This window comes from Euphorbia lathyris, chromosome 2 (genome assembly GCF_963576675.1).
Source record: "Euphorbia lathyris chromosome 2, ddEupLath1.1, whole genome shotgun sequence".
Classification (NCBI taxonomy): Eukaryota; Viridiplantae; Streptophyta; class Magnoliopsida; order Malpighiales; family Euphorbiaceae; genus Euphorbia; species Euphorbia lathyris.
Genome location: NC_088911.1, coordinates 22,940,363 through 22,952,048, shown reverse-complemented (window position 1 = coordinate 22,952,048; position 11,686 = coordinate 22,940,363). Strand labels below are relative to the sequence as shown.

At 36.6% G+C, this 11,686-nt stretch overlaps 2 protein-coding genes across 2 annotated transcripts; one reads left to right on the top strand and one right to left on the bottom strand.

Moving 5' to 3' along the window:
* The first annotated feature begins 3,317 nt into the window (after positions 1-3,317).
* LOC136217305 (uncharacterized) lies at positions 3,318-4,287 on the top strand. Its single transcript, XM_066003910.1, has one exon. The coding sequence runs from the start codon at positions 3,333-3,335 to the stop codon at positions 4,272-4,274; it is 942 nt and encodes a 313-aa protein (XP_065859982.1). The 5' UTR covers positions 3,318-3,332; the 3' UTR covers positions 4,275-4,287.
* A 142-nt stretch (positions 4,288-4,429) lies between these two features.
* Positions 4,430-8,228, bottom strand: LOC136217303 (uncharacterized). Its single transcript, XM_066003909.1, has 11 exons — positions 7,926-8,228; positions 7,612-7,692; positions 7,055-7,150; positions 6,794-6,877; positions 6,610-6,679; positions 6,361-6,443; positions 5,844-5,923; positions 5,604-5,702; positions 5,417-5,525; positions 5,046-5,135; positions 4,430-4,953 (listed from the first exon to the last, which is right to left on the bottom strand). The coding sequence occupies exons 1-11, from the start codon at positions 8,184-8,186 to the stop codon at positions 4,915-4,917; spliced, it is 1,092 nt and encodes a 363-aa protein (XP_065859981.1). The 5' UTR covers positions 8,187-8,228; the 3' UTR covers positions 4,430-4,914.
* Positions 8,229-11,686: the final 3,458 nt, after the last annotated feature.

The window sequence follows — 11,686 nt, the reverse complement described above, 5'->3', positions numbered from 1 at the left end:
GTTCTTCTTCGGTGAAGTTCTTGCCGAGTCTTTTTAGCTCATTTATGATATTAGTGAATCTAGCATTCATGCTGGAGATGTCCTCGTTGTCGTTCATTTCGAACAGCTCATACAATCTCATGTGTTGATTCACCTTTGACTTTTTGACCTTGCTTGTACCTTCATAGGTCACCTTGAGCTTTTTCCATATCTCCTATGCTGACTCACAACCTGATATTTTATTGTATTCTGCAGCATCTAAAGCACAGTGAAATATATTGATAGCCGAAGCATTATTTTGAAGTTTTCTAAGGTCATCTTCTGACCACTCAGTTTCACTCTTAACAACTTTCTTATTGTTAACAGTTTTATATGGCACGTATGGGCCTTGAACTATTGCAAGCCATGCACTCATGTTTGTGGCTTGAATGAAGTTCTTTATCCTATTCTTCCAGAATGTATAGTTGGATCCAAAGAATAGGGGAGGCCGACTAATAGATAATCCCTCAGGGAGTATCTGTGTTGTTTGGTTCCCTGGAAGGAAACGAGTGCTGTTCTCAGCCATTTATGGGGATCCGCTCAAGATAGTTATATCTTAGAGTAGTGAGCTTAGGCTTTGATACCACTTGTTGGTCCCGTGTGATTAGTTCCAAGGGGGGGGGTTAGGAACTAATATAACTTTTTCGCTAATTAATCTTGCTGACTTAATTATTTCAATAAGTTGATTAACTCAGCTTTGGTCAGCTTGGCCGAACTTAGCGTAAGACAGCTTTAGTTAGATGCTCACTAAGACTGTTTTACTTGAGAGTTGGGAATTGACACTCGCGTGGTCAGTTTCCAACTGAGCACTCCAATTTACTCAGTGTCAGCTTCTAACAGTTTATATGCTGAGTAAATATAACAATCAACACAAGCACATATATATATATTTGAGAGAGTTAGAAATTACCCAGTATCACTTATCCTGGTTCGGCCTCTCTCCCTACGTCCAGTCCCCAGAGTCCTCCGGGCTTTTAGAATCCAATACTGAGCTCTTTAAGGGTAGAGCACAAACCGATTACAGGCAATTGAATATGCAAGAGTACATTCCTCTATTCGTCTACTCAACTCCTACTAAGTGCTACAACCCAGCACTTAGATTTCTCTACTACTAAGTACCAAATACCAAGTACTCAGCACGCACACACTCAATATTACAATTGATCACACACTTGTTCCTTTTAAGACAAAGAACACTTTAGATGATTACAAATAATCAATCTAGCATTTACACAGAGAATGAAAGATTTGGTGTAAGCTTTCTCTTTTGTTTTGAGTGCTTTGAATTTGTATCTTTCTCACTTGTAATTTTCTGTTGATCGGCAAAGTTCCAAATGATATCCTTGTTCCTTTTATAGTTGAAATGTGAGGAACAAATCATTTGAAATTGATTTGTCCGTTGAGTCCAAAACGGCTCTTTTGGGGGGACAAACTTCTGGTCAGCTTCAGATGTGCAGACCAATCCTGTCTCTTGAAACTTTCAGACGCCAGATTTGTCTTCTTCTTACAGACTTTGTCTTCTTGTGGCAGTTTGTATGTAGCATAGAACAGTTGACCCATGCATCTTGGAATTTGGCTTTTGCGTAATTCAAAGCTTCTATTATTGGTGCAGACAGTTGTCGAGTTTGTCTTTTAGTTTAACGGATCATTCATGCTGTCCTGACGATTACTCGGCTTCACCTCAATAATCACTGTCTTCGATTTTTATCAAGATCCATGCTGAGTTCTTTTTCACTCAGCTTGTATGGCCAGCTTCGTTCTGTAGGCTTTGTTCCTTGGAGTAGACTTCTCCTGTGCTGAGCTTCGATTCACTCAGCTTCTTTGCTTTATTCTGAAGCTGTTATTCTGAAGATGACTTATCTTCTCTTATGCTGAGTTATTCTTCACTCAGCTTGTGTCGTGTTCTCATGCTGACTTAGTCCTGTCTTAATCTTTATTTCTTTTGTACTTTATACTCAATATTGAACAAATGGATTAGTACAATTAAATCAAAGCACTTAAATTTAATTGTCTCTTAATCATGGATTAAACATAAATGATTTTGTCAAATCAAAATCTTGTGGAAAGGTGTTTCAACAAACTCCCCCATTTTGAAGGGTTTAAATGTTAAAGATTTGATTACATCTGCTTTTCTACAAATTTGGAGTTTCAAGAAGTATATGTTCAATCTGTTGTTTGTTTTATTTGTACCTTTAATGGTTTATTTTGCTCTTTATAATCATTTTCTTACCTTTGTGGATTCTGTATTAGGCATAGCCAGTACTTATGTAAGGTTTTATTCCTTACTTTTCTTATTGTACTTGTTGTTTTCTTATCTATAAAATGATGTACACATTTTTATCAAAAAAAAAAAAAAATAGTTTTGCCGGGATGTTACGTGTTTTTACTGTTTATTTTTGTTCTTTAGCGTTTCTTACAGCTTTCTTTGTTAAAAAAAAAAAAAAAAACTAAAATGAGTCAGGAATCAATAGCAATCAGTAACAGAGACCATTGCTTTTGAATCAAGTTTGGCTCAACTCAACCTACCCCCTCTTTCTCGAATTCCAACCTTACACAAATTACATATAAAAGTAACATACCATTTTGCGAAATCCTCAAAGACCAAGAAAATAAAAATAAAAAATCTTAAATATCATTGTAAAAGCACTTTGTTGAATTTAGCTGTTCCCCAAGTTGAAGCCAAGAATAGATTGAATGAAAAACATGTTTGTAACAAATTGGTGGTGCTAGAGTAGAAGGTCGGTATAAAAACCAATTCTAAAAGATGATGATGAGTGGAAAATAAATTGAATACTATTGAAAATATAGAGGAATTAATTTAACATATTAATAACTTGTATTTTATAATATATCTAAACACTTAGATCAGAACACATGATACATCTACATGATACTTGACCACAGTGTTACAGCGTATATATATTAGTAGGAATACGATTATAATTAAAATATCCGGTGAGAGAGTTTTGCTTCCTGAGAGGAACCTATCCGGCTCGAATCTAGATTAGTCTAAACTGTGAATCTAGGATACCGGATGGTTAAAAATAAAAAATCACAAACAAATTTCTCTAAAAGAAACAAAAACAAAAACAAAATCAAACATTATATAACAAGGGACATCCTAATTTAAATTAGACCATAAAAAGAAACATATTGAACAAGAAAAAGGTAGATGGAGTTTCATTATCCAATTCACCAATACCTACAACGTTTCAACAGAAGGAAGATCCATTGCTTAAGAAATCAAAAGACCCTTTACTTGAAAAGAGGCAACATAGACAAATAGTGGACAACCCAAATCCTAAGCCAAAGCCATGACCATCTCCCAAATTTTACAGTCAAAAAATCTATGGGATGATGAAAATATACGAATCACCTTCTTCAAATGTGTTAAATGGCAAGTAGAAGAAACATTAGATCCTATAAACTGCCCTTACCATTACTTCTGTGACAGCACTTATCCTGGGAACTTCCCACCTTATGTTGACATTTTAGTTCTTCTCTTTGCAACTGTTTCATACCTCTCAACATTAATCATCATGGTAGTAGATATATCAACAAGATCAGACTCCGGTTTCACTCGTTCCAAGCGATTCTTACTACCGTCCGGTCCTGTTTTTCTTCCGGTTATACTTCTAATACTAGCAAAAGGACATCGGATCAGTTCCGTATTTCCACTCTCGACTATCGGTCCGGCTATTCTTCAGCTGCTTCATGTGTCCGCCCTTGTTTTCGATCATGGTGTTGATAAAGATTTGAGGTATGCAATCTATGAGGCATCCACGATTTCTGGAATTCTTCATGCAAGTCTATATTTGGATTCTATTATATTGCCTTATTATACAGGTTTTGATGCTCTGACTTCGTCTAGACTTTCCGGTGAGTGTCCATCGTGTGTTTGTCGGAAGGAGGTTTTGGTGGTCGGCGGACAGTTGGTGAGGTATCGGGGTTGGTCAGCAACCACATTTGTGGTTGTGGGAGCTCTGTGTTTGAGGGTCATATGTAGAATGACAGAAGGAGAAAATAGAAGAACAACTATGGTTGTGAAATCATTGTTTGAGAGCTTAGGTTGGATATTGATTACTGTTGACTGTGTTTACCTAACGGGAAAGGCTCCGCCTGAGCAATTTATGATTCGAATTATAGCTTTTGGGAGTGTATTTATTTTGATTTGTCTTCATATGATAAACAAACTCTGCTCTCGAATAGCACAACGAAACTTGGTACATGAAAAATCGGATTCCCTCACCAGTTGAGATATTTGTAATTCACGTTTGTAAGTAAAGGTGGTAGGTAGGTACAACAGAAACTTGCTCGTACATGTACAGAGGTAACGAGAAGTTCTACAACGAACGGGTGTAATAGACCCGACTATTGAAAAAAAAATATACACAACTTTCATTGGAAATGATTGATGTAGAAAAGAATTTATACATTTGATAAATTTTCATTGATACAGCCTAATGGATCGAGATCATAATAAAATTTCTGCAAAGTAACTCAGTACCATACAGTGGTTTTTCTTTTTAAACTATGATTCGCAAAAACTGAAATTAATGTCCCTCTCTAAAAGTATTTTATGAACATCAAACTGGTCATGTCTACTATGGAAGTAAATGATCTAACAAATTTTCATATCAAAATGAATTTACCAACATTAGGCAACTCAAAACTGATTAAAAGAACTGCAAGAATACAGATGAAAAGAGTGCTCCCAAAATTGCGGAAATAAATATATCATCTTCTATATTGAATGATCAATTTGCCAAAACTGATGCATATATTTTTTGCACTGGACCGGCTAAGTCGGGATATAAACATCATCGTTTAGATGCCATGTGCATATCCTGTACTTCAACACCATGCAAGAGAAATCTGAATGATCTGATGTACAACTCACAGGAAAAACCTCCTTCGGCTGGTATCCATTTCCGGCTGAACATTCATAGAAGGAAAAAAAAAAAGGTTAACAGTCACATAAACAACAGAGTATAACAAAATTCAGACAATTTGGTAAGTAAATTCACCTTGTGAACCCATTCATATTCGGCACCTTTCGTATCAAAAGTTCCGTGCTGCAAAGTTATCAACTTCAATGTGAATCGAGGACCACACTCCTGCATACATTTAGGAAAAAAACATTAGCTCTAGAACATGCCAGATTCCATGCATGTAAAACTGATATTATAACAGGAACAGGGCATCTATATGTTGTTGAAACTAATGCCCTGCTGAAAACTAAACACCTGATCATAGACGATTTCAGAAGGTTGAAGTTATGTAAGACAAAGATGATCATTTTAAGCAACTCTTCAGATGCCAAACCAAGTTATAAGATCAAGGGAGAAGTTATATCAAACCCATCAGATCTAATGACGAATAAATTAGAGAAACGAACCTGAAGGCGTGCAATAACTTTCTCCTTTGTGATTTTCTCAGCCTTCCCATCCTTGGTTTTTTTTCCTTTTGAACTACTGTCTTTGTTTTCTTTGGTGTCAAAGATGTATCTGACAGACAGCGGTTAACATTATCAGAAAGACCACATGTAAAAATGATAGCATCCCAGGAAGCATTATGAGGCTCACCTGTGATGCCGAAAGAATATAAAATCTCGCTGATTATGGAAGGTCACAACTCGCCGACCACGGAATTCTGGGTCTTGTGGGAAAAGTGACTGTATTAATCTACAAGGGAACAAATAAAAAAAAAAAAAATGAAACTGCTTGAATAAAGCTTCATAAAAATAATGAAGATCATGAGTGGTACAAGTCCAAGACTTCAAAATTGATAAAGTAAACATTCTTCACATAAAAAGAATCCCAAACCTTCCCATTCGATGACCTAATCGGGTTGTAAAGTTAGCCAACACAAGCTCAGGCTGGTGATTGGTAGGGTTTCCATGATTCTGCAAGCAATACGAAGGAGATTAACAGTATCCATTATATGTTCCCTTCCCCAATCAGGGAACAAAACTTAGAAACTTTAATCAAGCATCTGATAAGTTTCATTAAGTAAAGATTCTCTAAAAGGTGTTAATTTGACTTATCAAGCATAATTCCCAATTATGATGTATGATCCGAACTCATGCATAACTGCTCAAACTATATTTCTCATTTCACTACACCAGATTTGCTGAAAATGCAGTTGTTCTCCACCTAAAGTACTCATTCTCAAACTACGAGTGGTTGCATAGGACCAGCTTGACCATGCCATATTCATGGTAAAGCGATTTATACAGCATCTATCTTCATCAATAATAAAATAAATATGCTGTGCTCAGATAATAACACATAATAAATCAGAAGTGGTGCAACAATATTAGCTTTAAGATCAGGAACTAACCTTAATATCCTTGCGTAAAACAAGATTTGAGAGTTTGAAATGTGCAGTAGGTCCATTGGGCAAGCAAATGATCCAGAGAGCATCTGTACAACAGTCAAACTGGTAAGCACAAATTATTTTGAGCTCCTACAATACAGTAAGGTGCATTGTCCATCATAATTCATATCTGATAGTCGGAAAATAGGCAACAATCTGAGACCGCATATTAAAGCAAAACACCTCTATTTAATTGCATGAATAACCACTAACCTACTTCCCTGCGGTTAGTATGCACATCAATGATAGCAGTATAGTCCCTATTGATAGCATATTTTGTAACCTGCAAAAACATTATCAAACATCTTACCCAAGATATCACAAACTATAACAATTATATGATTGGCATCATATTTTAGATGAAGGGCGATTAGAGATAACAATAAGCAAAATGCACCTCTTTCAAATCGTAGGTTCCTCGCTTCTTATATTCTGCATTTGGAATCACAGAAAGCAGCTCTTTTATAAAAAGGGGTCCCCTCTGAAGTCCAAGTCACACAATAAAATACCCATATATAATGTCAGGTAAACATTTTGCTGGAACAAATCTAAAATTATGATATATATCATTTTCCATGAGGTATGGTAATGTATATCTTTCACTTTTAGATAAATGACTTCACAACAAAAACAAACACAAAATAAAATCAACACATACAGTAGAATTGAATCTGCAGGTAGTGATCAATATCTTTGGAGTACGTTCACGGTTTAGCAATGAACTAAATTCATCAGCATCATTGCCTGCAAATAACTGCAAATGGACACTAATGCATCAGATCCTGTATACTTTATGCCAAGGAAAGCAGCTACTGAATTCACATTACAAAAAACTTAAACAAGTAATTTTAAATAACAAAACAGACCGTCTAGAACCATAATCTTTATGGTGTCCAATGGGATGCAGGCTTTGAAATTAAACATAATCTCTGTTGGTTTGTTTCTAATACTAATAAAAGGCCTACTTCAAAACAGTTCAGAACAGCATAGTTTTTCATTTTCAGAAATTTTTAACATAAACATGCATTTCCAAGATAATATGGTGATCTAAGAAAGATAGTTACGGTCAAGTCATGCTAAATGGAATTCCTACTATCCTATTCAATTGATTTTATTAAGTAATTCAACTATAATTCTCACTGTAAAAGGAAAAATTAAGAGGAAATAGTATAAAAACAAGGTAAAATAAGGCAATGGTATTAAAGGCATAAATACCTCATCATCATCAGGCTTGCATATGGTCTCATCAAGCTCACGTGTGTTTTCAATGGTGCGAGGAGTCGGTCTCGGAGGAGGCTGCATAGTCCAATACGAACCAAAATCAAGTCAATTTCTATTGAATAAAAACCACACACAAACAAGTCTACACATATTTCGTGAGTAACTGTCTAGTCTCTGCTAACTGTTCAGCTAAAACTAATCCAAATTCGCTTCCAAACGTTTGCCCTGGGAATATAAATGTGCCATGTGTTTCAAGCAATATACAATTTACAGAGAAACCGGAAACAAGAAGGAGAAAAGGATAGGACCTCCTCGCCGAGTTCAAGAGCGCGCTTCTCAGAGGCATCACGAGATTTCTGCTTATTTCTCTTCTCAACCTTCTTTAGGTGCTTGAGTTTAGCGTGAGCTTCTGATCTCTTCTCCTTGTTCTTTATCATCGATGGAAGTACTTCCCTCTTCTCAACTTCTCCATCTTCATCAATCATCTTCCTCTTCTGCCTGTTTTTATTTCTTACGTCTACGTCGTCATCGGAATCCGCCATTCTTCCTCTCTTGTGCTTGCCAGCCATTTTTTGCTTACAGTCCGTAATTGCAATTCACCATGGATGCGGAGGACGGTGATCTATATTAGGGTTTAAGGATTTGGCTGGACTATTATTTTGGGCCCAGAAAACTCAATGCTAAAGGGCCGATTATATTGCACAAATAAGCCCTTACCCGTAACTTCTTAAACTCACCCACTTCAGATTTTCAATAAATACAGTTAACATAGAAATCTTGATATTATTATATCTTTTTTTTTGGTGAAATTATTATATATCTTTACTTCTTGGCAAATGATGCTGGTATATAAGCATTAATTATGTTTTATTATATTTTTAATTAAAAAAATTAATTTTAAAACATTTATTTATACTGAAAATATAATTAATTTATTAATTTTTATAAATCTTTAGTAATTTAATTTTTTAATATTAACAAATTTTATTATAGATTTTTGGAAAACTAAATTAACACTCATTATAGAATTTTGTGGGTGTTTATTTACTGTTCTTAGAGTTGTAAATATCAAAACTTTTAATTCTTTCAATTGTGTAATATTGTTTTAAGAATAACTAATAGTTGAGATCTCATATTAATTTGTTCAAATATTTTGATGATTCAAGGTTACGTACAATCTATACTTATTAAAATTTTAAGGTGAAGATTCAATTTAGATCTAATGGTAAATAAGGTCTATATAAACACAGCTACTATGCAACATAAACCACTAAATTGTTAGTAGCATTGGTCACTATATGTGGAATTTCAAAGACTTTCAATGTGAAATCGCACCTGAGGTAGTGAGTGATTCATCTAACAACTTTGTCAATAGGCCATACCAAACTTACAATCTTTCTCTAATTGAAAAATGGTGTCACGAGCTATTCCACATATTGTGACCAATGCTAAAGAATAAATATGGATTAATTCAGTTCATTTCTGTACCATCATATATTAATTATCATATATATTTGATAACACGGGGAAAAATCCTTGATCAGAGCACGTCCCTGTGAGGCGCCGTTGGGATCGGCCGGGGACACTCCGATGCCAAAGTCAGTAAGGAAGATCAAGAGAGCAAACTGAATTGACAAAGAATAAGTGAATGTGTGTACCTTGATAGTCTAGGGATGTAGGCTATATATAGTTGGGGAATTCGTAACCTCTAGGTAACTAGAAAGTCTCCATTAATGCTCATTTAATGGCGGTTACAAGTTACTCTTAACCTGATGGTTTAAGACTATTAATGATTCATTTAATGATCTTTATGGCCGAGTTGGCGGTTAGCCGTTACTGTGATGAATCAGGTGAAAGAGGAGATTCGCCTCATAGGTTCGCCAGCGGATCTCACTGTGCTGAACCGTGGAGATCCGCCATCTGGTTCTTCTTGCAGCGTTCTCAAGGTGAATATCCCTTTTGGTCCTTGGGATAATATTCTTTGATCCGTCAAGGCGTATGTACGCTCTCCTTGAGAGCTATGGCGGGTCTCCGCTACTTGCTCTCATTGGGCGTATCTCGTTATGGCGTATCTCACCATGGTCCACGTGGCGCGGCATAATGCTAGAGACTCCTTCATTTTCTTTATTATTTGCATATTCTCCCCTGCATTAATTATCATTAATGCCACATTAATCATGTATAAATATCTCTTTTAGAAGGAATAATGGTTTGCCATTATTTCTATTAATTTTCCCTTATTCTTTATTCAAGAATAATTTGGGTTGTTATCAGAAGCCCCCCTAAAGGTATAAAAAGCTCTTTAGGGCTGTCTAATCGTATTCCATGCTATTGATCTTTTAAGTGTTCAAACTTCTTCTGAATTTTCTCAAGGTTTCAAACTTGTTATGTCTCGAGGTAGGTGGCCAACCATATCCCTAGAGGCTTATGATAAGCTTTATGGATTTCTTTCCCTAGGATCCAATGTATGGAGATTTTTACGTTGTCTGTGAACTCTGACCGTTTATAAGGAGATTCGCCTTAGAGATCCGCCCGTGGATCTCATATGGCTTAGTCTTGATGATCAACTTGCTACCTATCTTTGAGTGATCTGTCCAAGGCAACTTAGAGTAGGTGGCCAGCCATACCCTTGTATGAAAACCTTTGTGAAGGCTTGAACCTTGGTGAAGGTTTGTGTGCTTGGTATTCCTTTTGAGGGAATCAAGCTACCGTAAGCGTTTGATCTGCTTCCTCTCTTTGAGGTGGATCAATCTGCCATAGGTGTAGAAAACTCCTCTTTTTGAGAGAAGTTTTGAAGGATGTAAAGATCTCACGTCTGAGAAATGTTTTAATCCTGGCGGTGATCAGGGCTTGATCCGCCGTGTTTTATTTTTCTATCTTGGAGGAAAGTGGACCCGCCCTAGATGGGGCCATTTGTTCCTACCACATAGGATTATGATTCGCCTTAGGGACTTCTTTTCTTCAGTTCTGCCATATTGAGGAGAATGACCCGCCCTTAGGGATCAGTGAGAATGATCAGCCATTTAGGGACTTTTGTGCATTTTGTGGAGGCGAGACTTTGTTATTTCTATGATGAAGATGCGGATTAATTTTGATGAAAATGAGACTTCATTAATTGGATAAAGACGAGGCTTTATGAATTGGATGAAGACGAGGCTTCATTACTTGGAGATGAAGACGAGGCTTCATTATTTGGAGATGAAGACGAGGCTTCATTACTTGGAGATGAAGACGAGGCTTCATTATTTGGAGATGAAGACGAGGCTTCATTACTTGGAGATGAAGACGAGGCTTCATTACTTGGAGATGAAGACGAGGCTTCATTATTTGGAGATGAAGACGAGGCTTCATTACTTGGAGATGAATCCCTTAGCAAGTAATTTTCTAGAATCTGGTTTACGATTTCTCCGATTGTTTAGGGTAGGTGGCCAGCCGTACCCCAATGTGTGAACCTTTGTGAAGGTTTAGAAGCTGTTCTATTCCTTCTAGAGGAAGTAAAGCTGCCCAGGGGATTAACTTGCTACCTATCTTTGAGGTGAAGCGATCCGCCCGTAGGACTTTGTGAACCCTTCTTTGGGAAGGGAGTGAGAGAGTGTAAAGTCCTTGCGTCCAAGGAATGTTTTAACTCGTTTATGGTGTCCGACTGAATGGTGTCCGACCGAATGGTGTCCGACCGAATGGTGATCATCTAAAGATGGATCCGCCCATGAGAGTGTTCTCTTATCTTTGAGGAGAGAGTTGAGCTTATTTGAAAGCTCCTGAGGGTCTGTGCTTCTTACCTTTATGGAAAGGGGATCCGCCCGTGATGGGATCAATTGTCCTATCTTTGAGGTAATTGATCCACATGTGGAACTTATGATTCGCCAGACACTGGACGTATATCAGCACTAAAAGCTAGGCAAGTGAATATAAGAAGTATGGCGAGAAAGAATAAATTATAAAATATAGGATACTATAACAGTTTAATGCACATATAAGAATATGTAAAAATACTGATTTTTAGGCCCATGGTTCCGTCTTTTCTGAGCAACTAGAACCACATCCTTAATGATGTTTAACTTACGAGTGA